The 24039-nt window shown below is 39.5% G+C and overlaps 1 protein-coding gene across 1 annotated transcript; it reads left to right on the top strand.

Annotated features, from left to right (window-relative positions):
• Positions 1–11710: 11710 nt before the first annotated feature.
• On the top strand, positions 11711–13277 carry LOC110173053 (ras GTPase-activating protein nGAP-like). Its single transcript, XM_020939027.2, has 2 exons — positions 11711–11806; positions 13043–13277. The coding sequence occupies exons 1-2, from the start codon at positions 11711–11713 to the stop codon at positions 13205–13207; spliced, it is 261 nt and encodes an 86-aa protein (XP_020794686.2). The 3' UTR covers positions 13208–13277.
• The last annotated feature ends 10762 nt before the right edge of the window (positions 13278–24039 follow it).

Genomic DNA, 24039 nt, shown 5'->3' with positions numbered 1-24039 from the left:
ATGCTCATTCACCCAATATTTGTACATTGGAATGACAACAGGGAGAAAACATGCTGTCTAGCTATGGTTCTATAAAAAAAAGACATGTTATTCTGTACTTTGAAATGCTACAAAGCAGAAAACTGATGGATGTGGACCCCGTGGCATGTACCCACCCATACCCACCAGCATTATTGTTAATTTTCTTGCTGTATATGCTAAATCAACAAGTTAATGTTTTGTCAGATGTGTAGTATAAAGCTACCTCACTTTCTGGGTTTTTTCAGAGGCGTTCGTTCCGGGGTGATAGTTGTACTTGGTCATCAACTTGAATCTCTGTGAACTGCAAATACTAAAATAAAGTGGCCTGTACTCGGATCCTTCCATCTCTTGTGCTTTTTCCTAGGACACGCACTGAATTCTTCTGTGCAGGTGTTTTCCTGGTGGGCTGTGATAAAACCAGGTTGCACAGCTGGAGAAGGTGCAGAGGAAGAGGAGAGCCCTGAAGATCATCTCCAGAGGAAGTTCTGCAGAGAAGAGCAGGAGACCACAGGCTGCAGAGAAGTGTCCCAGAGGTGGGTCACAGTGCACTGCCCCATGAGTGCAGAACTCCCAGAGGGAATGAAGGAACAAGGACAAACTCAGCCTTAGTCTGTTCTGCCAAGAGCAGTCAGAGGGTACAGTCTGACTTTGAAATGTTACATGTGTTTATTTCCTATCGTTTGTAGATTTTAATGCTGTATATTCTGTTGAAATGATTTGTCAGCGCAAGCACGACTGAAAGAAATCCGTCAGTATCAAATTGTCATCACTGTGTAAAGGACTGAACACTGCTCTTGTAATTGTTCTTTTGAATTGTTCAGAAGTCAGTAAAGCAGAGCTCTGATTTACCAACAGCACGTAAACACACCACCACACACAGTTCTATTGTTCCCTGGTGAGTTATGGAGACCTCAGCCGAGCGGAGGGAGTGTGGCCAGGCCAGATGGCACCAGCGCCAGCGTCGTTAGCCACCCCATTACCTCTGCTAATAGTGCGGCACACACACACACACACACGCACACACACACACACACACACAAACACACACACTAGCAGAGTCTGCCCACACACACCTGAACACTGGGCTGTACATGGGAGAATTCAAATGCCAAGATCCATGTTTGTCCTGGTTTAGTTCTGGTTAAAGACCTGGTTCTAGTAGTTTAGGTGCTGAATTATAAAAATCTGTAATTTACAATTTCAATTTTAAAAAGTGTATTATATATATATATATATATATATATGTATATATATATATATATATATATATATATATATATATATATATATATATATATATATATATATATATATATATATATATATATATATATATATATAATAACTTAGTTTCTTGTGTCTTTATTTAATGTGTTTTGGTCTAATTTTGGGTCACAAAATATGATGTGAAATACACTCAGTGACTTTTCTGTTGACTGTTGTTTACTTTATTATAATATATATATAATACATATAATGCCTGAATTAAAAACAACTGATACTTAGCAGTGACATCACACTGGGGGAGTTCTACAGGTGTGTACTGGCATAATGTTCACCAGTTTCCATGGAGACACAGTGCACACAATAGCAAACACTGGCAAAAAAAGTTTTAAGATTGTCTGAAAACTCAAGGCAAAACACAAAATGGATTTAAGCCACATATTTCCAGGATTCTGTGATGAATACACTGTTTAAAAATGTGATTATCAACAACAAAACTGTTGCCTAATGTTATGTAATGTAATGTTGTAACTGTTATTTGAGAAAGACTTTTAACCACCGTAATTCATCTCATCTGTTGTAGTTCCAACTAAGTCAGCTTTTTCTGGTCTGGATTGTGTTAAAATAAATATGAAAATCAGATCGAGCAGTGCCTACAGTTAGCTTCACATCCCCAAAGCATCAACAGGGATGTTATAATGTGCTCCTAAACTCAACACCATAGCGCCATCTCTGGTCGAGCTGTGTGCTGGCGCTCGTCCCGCTGTTCTGTGGTGAGCTGGTGGTGGGGCTGGCCTGCGCGCAGTAAATTGGCTTAGAGCAATCTTATTAAACTCTCAGTCTAATTCAGTAATGTGCTTAAGGCTGGTGAGCTGTCCTCCGCCTTCAAAACTCCTGCCACTCAAATCTGTCAGGACCTCAACATTTAACCATCAAATAACACAGTGCAGACAAGTCTCCTCACTGGACTCGTTTAGCACTACCCCTGAGCTAAATAATGGAGTTTATCTGAATTGTCACTCCCGGGAGTCAATATTAAAGGTCTTCTATGACCCAAAATGGAATCCTGTGTGTCTTTTAAAACATTTTAGAATATTGTTGCCTCATCAGAGATATGCCTGGAGTTGTATTTTGTTTCATTAATACATGTTTGGGTTTTATTAGTCTGTCTACATCTCCAAAGCTCAAAATGCTCTGTGATGTCATGAAGTGATAGTTTTCAGGTTAACAGCTCCTCCTGGCTTATTTGGCCAATCCAGGTTTGTGAAAGCCTCAGTTCCATTCCACCAAAGTGACAAACCAGAGGTGGTGCTGAGTTGCTGCAGTAACAAGTGTCCTGAAACAAACCTGGTCAGGACCAGACTAACGGTCAGGATTATTTTAGCTCTGTCTCCAAGAATGTCTAAAGAAACAGTTTAGTCAAAAGTTTCAGCCTGTGCATCACACACCTGAGTAAGAACATCTGTCTACTGCACAGTAGGAAAGGGTCAGGCAACTTCAATCCCTGGACGCATTAACCAGGCTCCACACTCCACAGCCTCCTCCTCTCTGTCCACAGAGTGACCGGGAGAGGAGGGGAAAGTCATGTCTTTCCTCTCACTCCTCAGATCAGAATGATCCAAAAAGTTCCATGGCTCAAAATCAAACTCTAGTCCGTGTGCTGTAGCTCCTCTCTCGTTTAATCAGATCATAAACATCACATTTTTGGCCCATTTTCTGTGATGTCGTTTCTCCTTTGCTCTGGTTCCAGAGTCACTGCGAGAACAAACAAAGCTCAACTTAAACTCCAGGACTGAATTAGCTTTGGTCAGACTCAAGCTTATTGCTGTGGAGATGAGGCTAGATTCAGCTCAGGATTTCAGGATAAGCCTGGGTTTGTTAAGCCACTTTTATGAAACCTGAACTAAACTTGGGCTATGACTGAACTAATCCTGGACTAGACCAGTACTAGACCAGGATCAAACCAGGACAAGTGTGAGTGAAGACCGGACTTGTTCTATAAGACTGTCCTATAATAAAGCAAACAATTACATGCCTTCGAAATTCAGATTCATCTGATATGTTGTGAGGTATGAAAGTGTAATTACATTTGAGAACCAAGTGAGACCGTTCACGTGTGATACATTCACGGTTAACAGGATTGAGTTTGTGCGGTTGCTGTGGTTTCCTTGTGTCTTCCTGTAGTCCGGGTTATTCTGGTGCAGATTTGAATAGAAATCTTTCATTGTTTAGAGAAAACAGTGGAACGTGATGCTGCCAAGTCTCAGATCTAAGCCCTGAATACAATACAGCAGATACAGCCCACACACCATTCACACACTCCTATAGTGTGCACTGTACTGTTACAAATATTATTCAATAGTGTACACATTTAAACGGCACATATCGCGCTATTTTCTCATCTATGTTCTGAGAGAGAGAGACTGTATTGGTCCTGTTTGCTCTGTTGTTTTTTGTGAATAAATTGTTCATTCCCTCAACGTATTTCCACTGAAGATCTTCTGAAACATTTGCTAAGAGAAAAAAAACAAACAGCTCATTTCATTAAATCAGGGGTGTTCACACTTTTTCAGCATGTGAGCTACTTACAAAATGACCAAGTCAAAATGATCTACCTAATACAAAGCCAAACAAACTGCACTGAAACACTCTGTGCCCCTTTTTTGGACCCTCACCCACAGTTTGAGAACCTCTTCTTTAAGAGAACTTCAAAGACTTGGATGGAGACACTGGGAAAATCAGGTGCCACAGAAGAGCGTCAGTCCCAAAACTGTCATTGTGTCCTTAGGCAAGACACTTCACCTACATTGCCTCGTATGAAAGAGGTGTCTGTGTGTGTGTTGGTGGTGGTTGGAGGGGCCGATGGTGCAGATTGACAGCCTTGCTTCTGTTAGTCTGCCCCAGGACAGTTGTGGCTACAATAGGAGTTTACACCAACGAGTGTGAAGTGAAGAAATAATGGAATAATGCTCTGTAAAGTGTCTTTGAGTGTCCAGAAAACTGATGCATTAATATATATATATATATATATATATATATATATATATATATATATATATATATATATATATATATATATATATATATATATATATATATATATATATATATATATGTAGTAGTAGTAGTAGTAGTTTGTTTGTTTGCTCGTGTTTTTTTGCTACTATCTTTATTGTGTCCGGTCTCTTGGTATTGTCTCGAACTTAGTCTTGACGGGCCACAGTCTTGGTCTTGTCTCGGTCTGGACCTTTAAAAGTCTTGGTCTTGTCTTGGTCTCAGTCCTCACAGGTCTTGGTCTTGTCTTGTTCTCAGTCCTCACAGGTCTTGGTCTTGTCTTGGTCTCAGTCCTCACAGGTCTTGGTCTTGTCTTGGTCTCAGTCCTCACAGGTCTTGGTATTGTCTTGGTCTCATCCTCACAGGTCTTGGTCTTGTCTTGGTCTCAGTCCTCACAGGTCTTGGTCTTGTCTTGGTCTCAGTCCTCACAGGTCTTGGTCTTGTCTTGGTCTCAGTCCTCACAGGTCTTGGTCTTGTCTTGGTCTCAGTCCTCCCAGGTCTTGGTCTTATGCTGGTCTCGGGACCTTGTGGTCTTAGACTGGTCTTGGTCTCAAATAGTGCGGACTTGACTACAACACTAGAATCTACAATGTAAATAATCTTGTTTATAGTGAAGAAATAAAAATGAAAACTGTGATCAAACTTAATTGAATTGAAATGCATTTGTTTCATGTGATCAGCTCCCTTTTTTCAGACAAAACTTTCACACTGACAGATACTTTAAAACATTACATACAATACAATTCATTTAAATCATTAATTCATTGCAAACAAATATCTTGGTGGTTGGAGTCGGGACCTGGGCAGCAGTGTTCTGGGTGTAGTGCAGCTGCCTTATGTTTGGAGGGGCCAGTGAGTGAATAAAACACAATGTTATGTCACAGATGCGAAAACAAAATGCCCTTTTAATGATGAATTTAAATGAAAAAGCCAAACTGACGCTCAAAAATATTACGCAAAATGTCTTCCAAAGTGTTTCTTTTTGAAATATGACTGAATGAAAAGAACAAATGTGTTCCCATCTATAGTATCTGGAGTTATCGCACAATTTAAAGTCAGTGAGTTTTTCTGTCATCAACCTTTTTGATAAAACAGTTGATTTGATGTTATTTTTGACAGTTCTCCAAACCTACAAATAAAATTTAGACATTTCACACAACAAAACTGTACACAACAACATGACAAAGCTGATGTGATGTGCAGTTGTTTCATTAGCAGATTATAACGTGATAATGCTCTGAAGGGGGAGTGACTGAGCGGAGAGCAAGAGGGGGGTCTTTGAGTGCCAAAAACGAAAAAGTGAAACTTATAAAACATGTTAATATGTTATTTTCAGCAATGATATAGCATTTTAAAAACAATAAAAGGTAACATCAGAGAATTCCCCTCCTCTTGCTCTAACACACCTCCTCTTTAAGTCAACTACAACACAAGTGTATTTTTATAACTATAATCTAATTATATATATGTCTATTTTTTATCTAAAGGCACTGAGGTCGTCTTTAGGGCCTGACTCTGGGCTTTTGATAATGTCATATCTCTCTCTCTCTCTGTGTATACATATATATATATATATATATATATATATATATATATATATATATATATATATATATATATATATATATATATATATATATATATATATATATATATATTTTTTTTTTTTTTTTTTTTTTTTTTTTTTTACTATTTTCCATATCTGAATATTGATATTTGCAGTAACATCATGCTGGAAGTGTTCTACATGTAACTCTATGGTGGAATGTTCAGCAGTTGCCCTGGAGACACAATGCAAACATCAGCAAACACAAACTAAAGTTTGAACCTGGTAGGACTCACGCTCTTGCAGGACTTTATTGATTTCTCTTTGTTATTTGAGCTGATTGGAAACTGATGAGGCAAAAACAAAGAATTATATTTTTACATGATGTAGTTTCTGAGAAAAATGACATCCACATATGATCTATAAAACATTTTATGTTTGAATCATTTTGACAGAACACACTAAAGTCACAATTGAATAATGATATTTAAAACTATTTATTAAGTGCCTGAACAACCCAAAATGTGTTGGACATACTTGTCCACGTCTGTGCCAGGTCCTAGGAGGATACAATAGAGTGAAAAACTCAAATGGAGTTAAAGAGCACATGTCCAGGAGCCTGTGATCAGACGTGGTTCATGGTTCTGTTTAAGGGTTTGATTTTCAAAAAAAAAGGTGACAGTGACTTTAGATCAATATTGCAATTTAAAATGTAAATATAATTATAACTACAGAGCAGACACAAGCACAATATGCTTTCTTTAAAGTCTAGTGGTGGGTCTGCCACCTCCTTGTCTCCAAGGAAATGTTACTGCTTTGTCTAGAACATTCCACAGTATAGACTAAACCTGCACTACACTGCACTACATTACAGTTCAGATCTGTGGAGAGTTGCCATATCCACAGAAGGAATTACTGTATTTTTGAGCAACAGAAACATAATGAATAAATGCTGGACGGATACATTTAATGTCATACCATGGAACATTCCTGTCAAAGCAGTGACATCTCTACGGAGACATGTAGGTAGCAAACCTTCCACAAGAAAAGTTGCGATGTGCACCTTTAATTAACCTAGAGCACAATTTTCATTTATAAAACTATGATTATTTTTTCTCTTCACCTCCTACATCTCCCCGTCAGCAGGAGGTCCTTATATCAGCTTGGAGTGTTTGAAAATGCGATGTTGCCGTTGACAACTCCATACGCTTGTTTTATTTCCCATTGCGTTCACATTTTACTGTCCCCTTGACTAATTACGTACCATAACACAGACTGCTAATTTCACGGGCTCATAAATAAGAGTGATAATGGCCCTCGGTCCCAGCCTCCTCTCTGAGCTCCAGTGCATTTGTGGTGCTTTATCTGTGGTGATAAAATGTGATAATGCAGGCCCTGTTTGGTAAATGGGAATTTTAATGAACACGCTGGGACAGTGTGTACAGTGAGAACAAAATAAGGCTCGGGAGAAAAAGAAGAAATAAAACAGACGGCATGTAGAAATGTATTTAATTCAACTAAAATCATTATATTTTTGTTGATATTTGTTGTTTGTTTGCGTAACTTTTCAGTTGAGGGTCTGTCACCTGCTTGTTTCTATGGACATGTCATTGCTCTGCCTGGAATGTTCCACAGTGTGACATTAAACAGCTCTACATTACATTTATTCAATTACAGGTGGTTTTATAGCTCAAAAATACCTAGAAAAACAGACCTTCTGACTGTGAGCGTGGTCGCCTCTCCGCAGACCTGACCTGTAACTTCTTCTGGTTAGTCTCCATGAAGATAGAAAGGTTTAATGCCACACTGTGAGACATTCCCGACAAAGCAATAACATCTCCATGGGCCTGCAACCGGAAAAGTTACACAAATTAGGACATAGGCAGCTACAACTTTAAAATCGTTGGACTAGGACTACAAGGAGTGTTGGAGAGTAACAGATTACATGTACTGGAGTTATGTAATCAGAGTACAAATTATGAGTAACTGTATTCAGTTACAGTTACTGTTTCAGTGAGTTGTAATTGGATTACAGTTACTTTGTTGAAATAAATGGATTACACAGAGGTGTTTTCCTGTTTTCACATTTTTTTCACATTTCACTATTTCACTTTTTTTTTAAACCAGGTCTAAACCATCTAAACCAGGTCTAAACCAGGTCTAAACCAGGTCTAAACCAGGTCTAAACCAGGTCTAAACCAGGTCTAAAACCAGGTCTAAACCAGGTCTAAACCAGGTCTAAACCCAGGTCTAAACCAGGTCTAAACCAGGTCTAAAACCAGGTCTAAACCAGGTCTAAAACCAGGTCTAAACCTGTTCTAAAACCAGGTCTAAACCAGGTCTAAATCAGGTCTAAAACCAGGTCTAAAACCAGGTCTAAAACCAGCCCTAAAACCAGGTCCAAACCAGGTCTAAACCCTGGTCTAAACCAGGTCTAAACCAGGTCTAAAACAAGGTCTAAAACCAGGCCTAAAACCAGGTCCAAACCAGGTCTAAACCCTGGTCTAAACCAGGTCTAAACCAGGTCTAACACCAGGTCTAAACCTGTTCTAAAACCAGGTCTAAACCAGGTCTAAACTATGTCTCAAACAGGATTGAACAGGACTAAATCCTGCTGTGTGGACGTGTCTCCTCGTCTTCTATCAATCATATTTTTAATTTGGTTCAGTTTTTCAGATTACGTTACTCACTTTAAGTAATTTAATGGATTCTGTTACAAACTACATTTTGGGGTATGTAATCTGTAATCTGTAGGGGATTACATTTTAAAAGTCACCTTCCCAACACTGACTACAAGTGGTTACATGTTAAAAGGTCTAACTGAGGCCCCGTCCACACTGGTACATACTGGAGTTGTTTTGGTTGCAGATGCAGTGTTCGTCCACACTAATCCAATGGAAAGTGGCTCCAGAGACGGAACGATCTCAGCTCCAGACCTTCCACGAATTCATCTGAGTAATTCACCGCCAAAACGCTAAGAGGCTATGAAAACAAACTCTGATCTGAAAAAAAAAGAACCTAATAATATAAACACAAAGTGGTATCAGATCTGTGATTTTGGGTGCTGGAGTCGATAGTGATGCCTGGAAAATGTGCAGTATCCAAGCTTTTTCCAATACCAGTATCGGTATTAAAACAACCCTAATACTAACGCCCACTTCTTGACTATCAGCAGTGTTGGGAAGGTGACTTTTAAAATGTATTCCCCTACAGATTACAGATTACGTAGCCCAAAATGTAGTTTGTAACGTAATCCATTAAATTACTTAAAGTGAGTAATGTAATCTGAATACTTTGGATTACTTGATTTGCCGTAGAGAAGCAAAGAAGAAGAAGTCTTCACATAAGATGTTTTGTTTTATCTGCTAAAAGAAAATAAAAAGTCCAGACTTAAAAAATATTATTGATAGAAGAGAAGGAGACACGTCCACACAGCAGGATTTAGTCCTGTTAAATTCTGTTTTAGTCCTGGTTTACTCCTGGTTTAGACCTGATTTAGTCCTGATTTAGATCTGGTTTAGACCTGGTTTTAGTCCTAGTTTAGTCCTGGCTTAGTTGTGGTTTCAATCTAGTTTAGACCTGGTTTTAGTCCTGGTTTAGTTCTGGTTTAGATCTAGTTTAGACCTGGTTTTAGACCTGGTTTAGACCTGGTTTAGTGTCCGGCAATGAGTGGAATTACTGAAAAAAAAAAAAAAGGATTTAGCCCAAAATGTGAAAACAGGAAAATACCGCTGTGTAATCCATTTATTTCAACAAAGTAACTGTAATCCAATTACCGCTCACTGAAACAGTAACTGTAACTGAATACAGTTACTCATAATTTGTACTGTGATTATGTAACTCCGGTACATGTAATCTGTTACTCCCCAACACTGATTATCAGACAATAAAAAAGGCTTCATAATTCGACAGCAGGACGGACTTGTTTTAACTTCAAGAGCTGCTCTCTGTATCTGTACTGGGGCAAGATACATTTTGCTTAAACACACGTGGGGAAAAATCTGGTACAGGGCTTTTAAAATGTGAGTCTACAGTCTCGATTTAATCCACATTTATCCTCCAAATGTTTGTACATGTTAAACACTTTCCATAATCAGTACCTACACGTGTTCCCAAATGTTCCGAGACTGAAATCCCACTCCTGTTCTCTGGGACGTGTTCAGTTTGTGTGGAGGATTAGCTCGAGTCTTCCTCTCGTACATGTTTTATTTATCGTCTGTCATCGTGCTTCAGTGGATTTGCTGTCATTAACTTGTAATCTGGGTGTTAGGAATTAGTGTACAAATTAGAACTGCATTATGCAAAGTGTCTACTCAGCAGTGACTACCGAGGTACAACAGAACACAAGAGTACTTCCTTAAAGTGACAGGCTCTCGTGCTCTGGTGGACAGCACCTGTGCTGAATATGGATCATAGTTTTTCATCAGTCAAGGGGCAGTTTATGTGGGAAAATTAAAGTAGAAACATTATGTTATTAGGTTCTTTTTGCAGACCTAGAGTTTTGTTTTCATACCTGACAGTTTCGACTGCTCCCTGCGCTTTTCCTCAGAGTGGTCAGGTGATGTTGCTGTGACGTGTCCGGTCAGCTGATTTAAAGAGTTGAGCCTCCGTGTAGCTGCACATGTAGTGGCGAAATGTAAACACACACGAATTGCGCAAACTCAATCGTGCACAGACCTACAGCGAACGTCCTGTACTGAAACGGTTCGGCACAAATACATGCACCATTACACCTTTACTAAACAATGAAAAAGTGAGGTTGTCTTACAAAAATTTTATAAAAAAAAAAACATATAATTTAATAAAAGAAATGCAGCTTTTAGTTCACACATGAGGAAAAATGATAAAATAAGTTTATTTTGTAATTCCAAATGAGCTTAAATAGGCCAGTCAGAGTTGACCAAAGGGGCTGTATGTGGCCCAGGAGCTGGACAATGCCCACGTCTGTTCTGTGGGTTAACTATGATGCATTTGACCAGTTTATATTCAATCAAATCAAACTTTATTTCTATAGCACTTTTCATACATTTGAAATGTAGCACAAAGTGCTTCACATGCAACAGAAAAATTTCAATACATTAATTAACCCCCCCCATATATACAACAATTTAAACAGAAACATAAAAACTAAAAACTAATAAACATAAAGCTCTTAAAAGTTATAGTAAAAATGAAAACATACAGCTAAGATCAGATGGAGACTAAGTAAAACAGTAATGATAATTTAATTTAAAACAACTATAATAATACCAATAATAATGATAATTTAAGTTAAAACAGGTAAAAGTTTCAGTTAAAAGCTAAATTAAAAAGATATGTTTTAAGTTTACTTTTAAAAATATGAACACTCACAGTGGACCTCAGATCCTCAGGTCGACTGTTCCACAAACGGGGGCCGTAAAAGCTAAGAGACGCCTCACCATGTGAGTTTTAGTTTGAACTCTTGGGACAGTTAAAAGAAGACTACCTGAGGACCTGAGAGTCCGAGAGGCTCATATGATAAAAGCAGATCAGATAAATAAATAGGACTTAGACCATTAAGAGCTTTATAAACCAATAAAAGAACTTTAAAATCTCTCCTGAAGCTCACAGGAGCCAGTGCAGAGACTTCAGTACTGGGGTGATGTGCTCTCGCTTCCTGGTCCTTGTCAGCAGTCGTGCTGCAGAGTTTTGGAGGAGCTGTAGTGGAGCTGTAGATTTCTTTGGAAGACCAGAAAGGAGAGCATTACAATAATCAACACGATTTGTAATAAAAGCATGTATTAAAGTCTCTGCACTGGCTTGAGAGAGAAAAGGTCTGACTCTGGCAATATATTGTGCTGTGAGAGTATTTCCCATTGTTCACGTGTGTGTGTGTTTGTGTGCATGTGCAGGCTGTTGGCGGTGGAGGAGGAGCTCCACAGGGACCATGCAGAGATGCAGGCCGTCACAGAGGCCAAGCAGAAGATCATAGACGCTCAGGTAAAACTTTGCACCAGTGTTTCTCAAACTTTACCCATATTTTAAGTCACAAAACTTTGTGACCAAAGTCAATAGACATTATTCATAAATCACAAAATAAAGGTGGATTTGAGTATTACTGAACATTAATGAGGATATTTTATTGTTGACTGAGTGACTGAACAATTAGTATCACTCAAGTAGTTTTAAATAATGAAAAAGAGTCATTAAAGGTTCCATAAGTCGCCTATTTGGACATTAAATGAAGAGGAGAGCGCAACACGCAGATCAGTGTCACAACTGTATATTGAAGACATAAAAGCAAATCGTGACAAGAAAATCTCTTGGGACCAATGTGAGGGTCGCGATCCAGTCTTTGGAAAACACTGCTGTACAGGATTTAGATTTTAATGCACAATCAGCTGTTGTACCACTCTCTGTCCACAGGGGGTGCTGCTTCTACACGACCGGTCAGACGTTAGACACACCTTCTCACAACATGTTTCAATATTTTAGATACAGTTGTCCCTCAAAACCGCAATAACTGTGTCGCTTATTTATTTATTTATTTATTTGCAATTTTGCATGCTTCTTTTATACAGCATATGAATACATATTGTGTTCCTCTCCCTGCGTCCTGATTGGCTAAGGGATTGTAGACCATTGTCAATCAGTCTCTTCCCTGTCGTGTCTCCTGTACAGTACAGAATGTATTCAGCCCAATTTACATCAATGTTCGATTGCTAACAGTGTGATTCTAAAGTGATGCGCTTACCTCTGTGAGGTGTGGAACTCTCCGTGGGTCTCTCACTCTGAACTTTCTTTCTGCTGCTCGATTACCGTTTTCAGCTGCAGATTTCACTACTCACAGTTTGTAATCTGCAAAATATGATTTTCTTTTTGGGTTCATTTGTGTTCAGTCTTCTCAGTCGTCTTTACAAGTTTGTTTAAATGTTAAATTGTTCAGTGGTGCAGAAGTAATGGTGCGATCGACTGACATGATACAGACAGAACAGAGGCTCTTTCTGCAGGAGACATGTGCAGTAGAGTGAAGTGACAGTGGTACAGGAGGAACAGGAGCAGCAGATACTCACACACAAGACTAGAATCTCTCGCCGCTTCAGTGTGAAAATTTTAATATATAAGCTGCAGAAAACACCCAAACCATGAAAAAAAGCGTGACTTATAATCAGAAAAATACGCTATATATAAAAAATAAACCCTAAACTAACCTTTTGTCCATCTTGTGTCCATCAGGAGAAGCGGATCCTCTCTCTGGACGCGGCGAACTCCCGCCTCATCTCGGCTTTAACCCAGGTCAAAGAGCGCTACACCACAGCCAACCTGCGCAACGGCCTGTCCCCCACCAGCCCCAGCAAACTGTCCATCACCAAGAGCGGGGAGTTCAAGAGCACCGGCTGAACCTGGACCTCCCGAAGCCTTCGAGAAGAGCTCCTGAACAGGACACTGAGGGAGGAGCCTGAAGGACCCACACACCACATTTCTAGAGACATTGGATCTGTTTTTTTTTTTTTTGTTTTTTTAAGTTTATCATGTTAATTTATTGTTTTATTTGCTGTTGCAGAACTACTGACATTTGTGCGGTTATGTTGACAATAAAAGCTGCTTGTGAACATTATGACCTGTGTGCTTGGCTTTAGTCGGTCGAGTTAAATTGTCCCCAAAGAGAAATATGTCCTCTGCGTTTTTCATTTTTCATCTTTCAGAGTTTCAGTTGTTTGGGATCTGCAGATTGACTAGAGACATTTGACCTGTCTCAGATCCAAGTGACACGTGAGAAAGATAATTTGCTCCCATCAGATTCTGAATTTGAAGATGTTTGAATAGTTTTTGTTCTGAATCTTAAGTATATTTGTATAATATGTTTCAAATTCAAACTCATACACTAAATTATTTCTTGTAATACAGAAACTAAAACTAACATTTAATACAAATAGGGCCTAATGGTGATTTTGGAGTTAACACGTCAGGATACAAATGTGTTTAAATCGGAAGTCCAGTAATGAACACATTTATTTAGATTTTAATTTATTTATTTTTTTAGACAACAGCGCCCTCTGTGGCTGCACTTGGTAATGTTGAAGATTAGGTTTATTATTTCTTACATATATACAGATTCAATTTACAGACATTCAAATTCAAAAATAATATAATGCATGAATAAAAAGATCAAAATTATGTAATATATTGGGAGAAAAACTAAAGTGATTTTGAAATTGAGAACAGTAGAAAAGGATTACACATTTTGAAATAAAATATATTTTTTTGAAAATAAATTGACAAGAAACGATAATAACTTACTTATAACTTACTTATCCCTAAAAACTCTTGAAAATGTACAATAAACTGGCAAATACACAAACTGCAATAATAAACAAATAAAAAGCAGAATTAAACAAATGAAACCAGGCTCTATATTACAAATAGGATTATTTTTGGAAAGCGGAGGCTAGAGCGTTAGACATGCGGTCTATTGTGGATCCTCATATGTCTTTTGCGATTAGAGCTATGAGCAAACTCTTTCTTATAGACTGAACAGCTGAAAGGTTCTGCTCCTGTGTGTGTCCTCATGTGTGTTTTGAGAGCAGATCTATGAGCAAACTCTTTCTTACAGACTGAACAGCTGAAAGGTTCTGCTCCTGTGTGTGTCCTCATGTGTGTTTTGAGAGCAGATCTATGAGCAAACTCTTTCTTATAGACTGAACAGCTGAAAGGTTCTGCTCCTGTGTGTGTCCTCATGTGTGTTTTGAGAGCAGATCTATGAGCAAACTCTTTCTTACAGACTGAACAGCTGAAAGGTTCTGCTCCTGTGTGAACTCTGCAGTGTATTTGTAGTTTATATTTAGACCCAAATCTCTCTTTACAAACAGAGCACTTGGGTTTCTTGCCCTCATCTCCTTCTCCAGTTCCTGACATGTCTCCAGTGTTCACGGTGGCTCTGGTCTCTGGTGCAGACTCGTCTTCGTCAGACCCTGTGTCCATGTGTGAATGGCTGAGTGGAGCCCTCCAGTCTTCATCACTGTCAGTGTCAGAAGAGTGTTCTGTCTCTCCTTCGGTCTCCGAGTGGACGTGTGTCTCTGCTCTGTGGTCCTCTTCCTGTGTGTCCTCTCTGTGGACGTGTGTCTCTGCTCTGTTGTCCTCTTCCTGTGTGTCCTCTCTGTGGACGTGTGTCTCTGCTCTGTTGTCCTCTTCCTGTGTGTCCTCTCTGTGGACGTGTGTCTCTGCTCTGTTGTCCTCTTCCTGTGTGTCCTCTCTGTGGACGTGTGTCTCTGCTCTGTTGTCCTCTTCTGTGTGTCCTCTCTGTGGACGTGTGTCTCTGCTCTGTTGTCCTCTTCTTGTGTGTCCTCTCTGTGGACGTGTGTCTCTGCTCTGTTGTCCTCTTCCTGTGTGTCCTCTCTGTGGACGTGTGTCTCTGCTCTGTTGTCCTCTTCTTGTGTGTCCTCTCTGTGGACGTGTGTCTCTGCTCTGTTGTCCTCTTCCTGTGTGTCCTCTCTGTGGACGTGTGTCTCTGCTCTGTTGTCCTCTTCCTGTGTGTCCTCTCTGTGGACGTGTGTCTCTGCTCTGTTGTCCTCTTCCTGTGTGTCCTCTCTGTGGACGTGTGTCTCTGCTCTGTTGTCCTTTCCTGTGTGTCCTCTCTGTGACGTGTGTCTCTGTGTCCTCTCCTGTGTGTCTCTGTGGACGTGTGTCTCTGCTCTGTTGTCCTCTTCTTGTGTGTCCTCTCTGTGGACGTGTGTCTCTGCTCTGTTGTCCTCTTCCTGTGTGTCCTCTCTGTGGACGTGTGTCTCTGCTCTGTTGTCCTCTTCTTGTGTGTCCTCTCTGTGGACGTGTGTCTCTGCTCTGTTGTCCTCTTCCTGTGTGTCCTCTCTGTGGACATGTGTCTCTGCTCTGTTGTCCTCTTCCTGTGTGTCCTCTCTGTGGACGTGTGTCTCTGCTCTGTTGTCCTCTTCCTGTGTGTCCTCTCTGTGGATGTGAAATAAAGAAATGAATAATGAGAGAAATAACCAAATAAAGAACTGCAGTTTGAAAGTGTCTGAGACTCACACTTGCAGCTGTTCCTCCTCCTGTCTGACGTTTTGTTCTTGTTTAATGTTTTGAGTCAGATCAGGGCTCAGAGAGGGGGGCTGGGCAGCTGCAGGAGACAAGACAATACACACTTACACATACACGTGCAGTCTTGGGACATGAACATTTTCCAGTCTTTTCCCCTCAACAGTAGCGACATAAATAAATTGAAGAATATAAATAACGTCACTAACATAAATAAAGTGACCATACATGAGTGAAATGACTGAAATAAAGAGATGCGCTAAACCTGCACACATACAATCTGCACACGTATGATCGCTGAAAAGCTAAAACATGAAGTATCTCCTGTACGCTACACGCACAGGACACACTTAACATCATCAGCACCTCTTCTGTCACAAAAAGAACACACATAATCCACTGGGTTGTGTTTATTAGCCCATTAGCCCAGTTTAATTAGCCCATTTGACCTCGTTTTTATGTTCTGAAGGTTAAGGTTGTGTCGGGTTATTGATGCCTAAGGTTTACGAGGCACATATTATATGCAGTTTATTTTATTATTTCTAATTTATTTCAGCTGTTTGCCAACACATAAGTGGCTATAAGGCCATATTTATTTAGTTATGCATATTTTTTCTTGCCTATTTCAATTGGAATATAAAGAGGGTATTGCCTGATTTCAATAAAGGTTCATCTGGATGAGATGATGTGTCTATTTTGTTTCGATATCAGTTATATTTTAAAACACGCAGACATTATAGCGTAGACTGCCACTCGGGGTTTTTAAAACTTAAAGAAAGACCGATGGAGTGAGGCTATGACTTTGAAATAACATCGGGCAATGGCAGAATGTTCAGAATGTAACAACATCCAACACGAAGGCAAGAAGGTTCAAAAATAGCCTCATCGGAAAACGTTGTCAATTAATTAGCTGCGCAAGAAAACCAGGTAAGTCTGGGGTTGTTACGGACAATTAAGAATGTGAACATACACGCTGAGCCAATTTTGGAATGAATGAGCTATAGAGTTTGCATTTTTATCGAGGCTCCTTAGTTTGTTTGCTGTATGATTGTTCTAAAATCTAAAATCAATGGGCAGATGGCGGGCGGGTGCGGTTTTGAAAACCTTCGGTGCAAAATGGACAGCGGGCGGATGATGAGTTTTGTGTCGCGGTTGCGGATGAAAAAATAGCCCATCCGCGCATCTCTAGTGTGCGTAGTGTGTGTGTCTGTGTGTGTCTGTCTGTGTGTAGTGTGTGTCTCTGTGCGTAGTGTGTGTGTGTGTCTGTGTGTGTGTGTGCACAGTGTGTCTGTTCGTAGTGTGTGTCTGTGCGTAGTGTGTGTGTGTGTGTGTGTGTGTGTGACAGGACATTTTAAAACAAAACGAGTCATGGTTCATTTTACTGTTAATTTTATTTATGCATAAAAAATGAAAATCAGAGACAGAGGAGGTGGCGATTGAAGAAAAAAATACATTCATTATCTGTATACTTCTTCTTTATTAGGATTAAGAGGAAAAGCAGAAAATCAGTCCTGTAATAGTGGAGCTTCAGCCACTTCTGTAATATAGACTTTCTTATAACAAAATAGGCAGTTTACGGGTCACATCTGCCCCATCTCCTCTGGCACCGGGCGGCTCCCGGGCGGCTCCCGCGGCCCGGGGGCTCCGGGCGGCTCCCGGGCGGCTCCCGGGCGGCTCCGGGCGGCTCCCGGGCGGCTCCCGGGCGGCTCCCGGGCGGCTCCCGGGCGGCTCCCGGGCGGCCATCTTCCCTGTGTGTAATTTTCATGTCCAGGAAACTTATTGTATTGTTTGTTTCTTCTTCGTGTGTGAACTGGACGTTTCCAGTAGGGACGGGCATTCAATGAAATTTTCTTAATCGATCGTCGGAAGAATTAAAGCTCGATTATCAATTAATCATTAACGTTTTTATATTAAAATGATCATCATTATTATTACTATCTGCACTACTAATCTGCATAAAAAAATTCAACTTTACGACATATAAACTGTAACGACTCTAGAGCCACATCAGCCCGTTTTAGATTATCATGTGTTTAATGCAGATTTGCTCAACTCACAGAAACAACTTAAAACTGCATGGCTAATTTGCATAAATTAAGCGAAGATTAAAAAAAAAAAAAACAGCTTTTGTGTCACTGATGTGGTTCAACTTCTGTTGGATTAAAAGACATGACTCAGGTGAATACAGGTTAGTGTGACCAGATTTGTGTTTGTCAAAACCAGGACAGCGTACGGGGGGAGAGGGGGGCGGGGCCTCGTCATCCACATTGAGCGACTCTCACCTGGAAAAACTTTTTCCCACTGGACACAGAAACATATGTGCTGCTTTATACACTGTGCACATGGACTCACACTTGTCCCGAACGCAACGGAAAGTGTGGAATTTCTTGTACAAATCATCGTTAAATCCACATTTGTGCTTCGGTACATTACAGACTGAACGACTGTGTCTCACTCCTTCTGATGCAGAGACACATGTACACACCTGTTTGGTCACACTACACACAGCAACCTACATTCAGTTTGTCGATTAAAATTAACGTAATCGATGAAATTCTTAATGATCAATTATCGATTAATCGATTAATCATGCCCATCCCTAGGTTCCAGTGCTGTCTGTTGTGTTTAGGTGGTCTGTTAGCTCTTGTGTGTGTCCATTTTTAATCTTTTCCAGTATGTCATCCACGTACCTTCTCCACATAGTGAGTCCACATGTCGTTGGTGCTGTTCTTATGGCCTTCTCCTCCAGGTGCTCCATGAAGATTCAGCCTCACATTTTACTATGTCCGGTTTTATGTATTTTTTTTATGTATGCATGTTAGGCATGTTGTTGCGTTCAGACTGCAGCCTGAAGTGACCCAAATCTGTTTTTTGGCCCCTATGTTCCTGTATCTGATCTTTTAATGACAGTCTGAACCACACAGATCAGATTTTTTCAAATGTGACCCAGGACACTTGGATATGTGCTCCTGAAACTGATACATATCTGATCTTTTGACATGTGACTTCAGTGTGAACGGCCAAAGTGCATTCATCCACCTACACGTTATCAACAAGACACAAACATCACTATTCTGCACTGAAGTAGGTGAAAATTGTTAATGAACTCCATGTCACTGAAGTGAAGCACATCACCACTCACCACTCTTGGCTCCGTCTCCACATCCACACGTTCCTTTCAACGGACGTCGCTGCCGCTGCCCCACAAAACACCACGACCAAAAACCTCGTCCTTCTCCTTCTCAATCTCCTCCTTAAAACAAGTAAGTTGTTCATGTTCTGGCTCCGGTACAAGAGGAACTTTAAAATCTCCAGGTGCTCAATGCTGCGTCCATGTTTGGACAACTTCTGTAAACACAGAGACGCTCACTGTGGTTGACGTCGTCGTGTCTCCAGTGTCACATGTGGGACACTTTTGGGCCGTTTAATGTTCAAACTGGAGTCACATACAAGACACATTTAACTGGAAATGTGAACGACCTCACAAAAACATGAGATTTCACAATCAGTTTTGACCAAAGGCAATTGACATTTTTTTAGGGTGAAGGTTTGTGGGAGGTTTTGTTGGAACTATTTGTCTCAAACATAAACTTATTCTAATATCTTTCTTAACACGTGATTGTTTAGTGCTTTTTGAAAGGTAAAACGAGTTAATTTGGGTTCACAGTTAAGTGTTTGGCCAGTGCTACAAACACCGAAGTCTTTCACTGTAACAACTTCTCAGTGTAAAGTGGGTACAGTAGCCCAAAACTTGAACTTCTACTTAAGTACAAGTAACAGTACTTCAAAATAATATGACTTAAGTAGAAGTTAAAAGGTGTACAAGAAAGTAAGAAGTAAGAGTTAAACAGTATTTGTGTAAACGACTGCTCAATAAGACGTGGCATCTGGTTTGTGATTTAAAGTTGATGTAATTGGAAGGACATAACATGAAATAACGCACAAAATCTGGTGTTTTCAAAGGTCACACAAATATTAGAAAAACTAAATTATATCTGAAGGAGCGGTACAAGAAACACAAATGTTCAAATCGTTTCATGTTGTCAACATGAAGTTTTTGTCACTTGTCACTTACTCACAGTGGGAAGAGAAGCCATAACTTTTACTTGAGTAAGAGTACAGTTACAGTCACATAGTTTACTGAAGTAGTAAAAGTATAGAGTGTGAAAAATACTTTGAGAAGTATTCAAAAGTTACTCAAGTAAAAGTGATCTACCCACATGTACTGTTCAATACACAATTCAATCACTGTTGGCGTTCTCTTAAAGGAAGTGTACGTAACATTTCTGCAGGTTTAAGCTCTGGTAACACAGGTTCAGTTGTGTTCATTTGTTATTGTAGTAACTTTTTTTAAACAGTAAGAGCACAGGCTACATACAGTTCCTTTGAGTAACACATTTGAGCCCTCTCTGCAAACGTATCTGCAGTCAGGACTACTTTGCATTTACACATGAAATAAGTAGTATTGTTGAAGTAAATAAAAACACATTGTGACATGTTTGTGTACTGTTTTTCAGATTTCCAGATGAACTCAAAACCCTTGAGCAAGCTGGAGATCATATCATCTTTCCCCATAAACTACAGGTTCACCAAATACCTGAGAGAGGAGCATTTGGCCAAGTGGTCCAGTGTCCGATCAAGGACACTTTACAGGACGTGGCTGTCAAATTGCCGTTATTTCAGCAGGACACCCAGAACGAGGTAAGACATTTAGATTTTTGATATGATATTAAAGGTGCACTATGTAACTTTTCTGGTGGAGGGTTTGCACAACCTGCTTTTCTTTATGGACGCCAAGTTACAGGTCAGAACTGTGGATAGGCAATCATAGTAAGAATCCAGTGTTGAAATTTTATGAAATAGTTTTTGCCGCATTTTTGCGACTAAAAAAACTAAATCAAACTAAAACAACAAAAAATAATTACATAATTTCTCTCAACTAAAAATGACTAAAAGCAGTTCACTAGTAAATCCACACTGGTATCTGTCTGTATTTTAATAAAGATTGATATCAGTCTGGCCTGTTGCGCCTCGAGCCTGGCCAAATGTGATCATCCAATCAGATTTGTTTATTTCAGTGATACAAGTGAAATGAAGGAGCTCATTGGTCACTTATCATTTACAAATAAAATCAAAGCATTTAGTGATTCTGCAGAATATCCGCTATACAATATTTTTCTCCTTTATTTGTTCCAATACGGACGGACCAAGTGTGTCCCTGATTGGCTAATCCACCTGTCAGTCACACCCATCTGAAAACGAGATTCACCATCTTTCTGAAGTATTAAAGAAGTGTGTGGGCTTCAATTTATAACAGTAAAAAAAATAAAAAAATAAAAAGTAGTCTATTATGCATTTAGTCAACTACAACTTTGTCGAATAAAATGTAACTAAACAAAGCAAGATAGAGAAGATGGACGCTTTAATGTGAACCTTTCAAGACATAATATCCAACAGCTGAAACTCTCCACCAGAAAAGTTACACAGTGCCTCTTTAATGACGCATCTTTTTACCTCGGTGCCTAATCTGATTTCACTGAACTCTTGTCTCTGTTTGTTCAGATTTCCATCCTGACTCGACTGATGGAGGAAGGATGTGACCACAGAAACATCTTCACATTTTTGGAGGCGTTTGACACTCGTTTGGGGAAAGCCATGATCTTTGAAGTGCTGGACATGTCTCTGTACGATTACCACAGAACAAACGCCCCACTGCGCCTCTCTGATGTCCGCACCATCACCAAACAGGTACTACCCCAGAGAAAAGTAACTCAGTATGCAGTTATGGGAAGAACACTTTGAAAATATATTTAGTTACATTACTATACCAACTTATCCATATATGAAAGCTGGGACAACATATTTTTGGGGTCAGCATTTATCATGGCTGTTCTTTCTTTTCATTACTAGGACATTTCTGGTTATTTTTTTGATGATGAGATCATATTTAAGTCATAAAAGGTTGAAAAACTAACTTCAGTGACTTATTACAGATGCAAACTAAGAACTAAAGTTTTTTGATTCTGCTGTTTATTTATGGCAGCTCATGTTTTTGTTTAACAATATTGAGATTTAGAATAGTTCTTGTGGTTTAAATATGCTCTTGGGTTTTTGTGTCAGTGCCGTACATTAATTTCAATATTAGACACTGACAAACTTTATTGATACATGAGGGAAATTACTTGTAAATGATCCTTTATCATCTGTATTTACTTATTGTGACAGTCCCAATACGATCCTACAAATGAACTTGGACTGTCCGTTTTATAACCCTCCTCATTGTATCCCGCACAGGTGGCCACAGCCTTGGAGGTGCTCAAAGAGATGTCCATAATCCACATGGACATTAAATTATTTGGAAACGTGATGGTGGTGGATCACAGACAGAGGCCCCCGCAGGTCAAACTCATCAACTTCGGTTTGGCCAGGCCCACAGAGGAGGCCAAACTGGGCAGGAGGATCCACCACGTGTGCCACAGGAAGGTCTCAAAAAGTAGAGAAAGGACATAACAGGGAATACAGTGGTGGGACATACAGGGATGGACTTGGGATATTTAAAGACGGAGTATTTGACTTTTATGGGCTATTAACCGCTTACACATTAGGGATGGGCATGATTAGTTGATTAATTGATAATTGATCATTAAGAATTTCATCAATTACGTTAATTTTAATCAACAAACCGAATGTAGGTTGCTGTGCATAGTGTGACCAAACAGGTGTGTACATGTGTCTCTGCACTCAGAAGGAGCAAGACACAAACAGTGGGTCAGTCTGCAACGTGCCAAAGCACAAATGTGTATTTAACAACGACTTGTACAAGAAATTCCACACTTTCCGTTGCGTTCGGGACAAGTGTGAGTCCATGTGCACAGTGTATAAAGCAGCAAATATGTTTCGGTGTCCAGTGGGAAAAAGTTTCAACAGGTGAGAGTCGCTCAATGTGGATGACGAGGCCCCGCCCCCCTCCCCCCGTACGCTGTCCTGGTTTTGACAAACGCAAATCTGGTCACACTAACCTGTATTCACCTGAGTCATGTCTTTTAATCCTGACAGAAATTGAACCACATCAGCGACACAAGAGCTGTAGTTTTATCTTCACTTATTTTACATAAATTAGCGATGTGGTTTTAAGTTTTGTTTCTGTGAGAGTTGCACAAAACTGAATTAAACACATTATAATGTCAAACAGCTGATGTGGCTCTAGAGTCATTATGGTTTATATGTCGTAAAGTTGAATTTATTTATGCAGATTAGTAGTGCAGATAGTAATAATAATGATGATCATTTTAATATAAAAAACGGTAACACTTTATAATAACTACACCTTATTTAGCCTTAATAAAGTATGAATAAAGACTTATTTAACAATAAACAAAGACTTAATTAATAATGATTCACGCTTAGTAAATGCTTAATAAATCATAATTTGTCTTCACTTTAGAAAAGCTCTCAAAAAGACATAACTAACAGATAAGAGCTGCCTGAATGATCATTGCACTACAGTATTAGTAAATCATTCTCTCATAGCTTACTAATCATTAATAAATGCTCAAATGGTTAGAGAGTAATTAAGTATGAAATAATTATGAGTAACTATTTACAGCACAGGCAAATTAAGTGCAAGTGCTAATTAAGGTAGTAATTAATTAGTTACTAAGCGTGAATCATTATTAATTAAGTCTTTGTTCATTATTAATCAAGTCTTTGTTCATGCTTTATTAAGGCTAAATAAGGTGCAGTTATTATAAAGTGTTACCATAAAAACAGTAATGATTAATCGATAATCGATCATTAATTCTTCCGACGATCGATTAAGAAAATTTCATCAAATGCCCTTCCCTATTACACATAACATATTTAGATCACCATGCTGCCTTTTATTGTTTTGATAATGCTATATTTGCTCATCTGACCCACTGCTCTTAATGTCTCTCTCCTCTCCAGACCAGCTGAAATCATTCTGGGTTTGCCTTGGAACGAGGCCGTGGACGTGTGGTCCCTGGGGACCATGTTTGCCAAGCTGTGGTTAGGAATTAAACTATTCCCCAGCACCACTGAATTTGAGGCGGTAAGTCATCGGACAAGTGTAGATCATGAAAAACCTTTTTTTCTTCTTTTTGAATTTGACATACATATTAAAGGTGCACTACGTAACTTTTCTGGTGGAGGCTCTGATACCTGAT

The sequence above is a fragment of the Boleophthalmus pectinirostris genome, unplaced genomic scaffold (assembly GCF_026225935.1).
Source record: "Boleophthalmus pectinirostris isolate CB_2022bp ecotype Guang Dong unplaced genomic scaffold, ASM2622593v1 HiC_scaffold_23, whole genome shotgun sequence".
Classification (NCBI taxonomy): Eukaryota; Metazoa; Chordata; class Actinopteri; order Gobiiformes; family Gobiidae; genus Boleophthalmus; species Boleophthalmus pectinirostris.
This window is presented reverse-complemented; position numbering and strand designations above follow the sequence as displayed.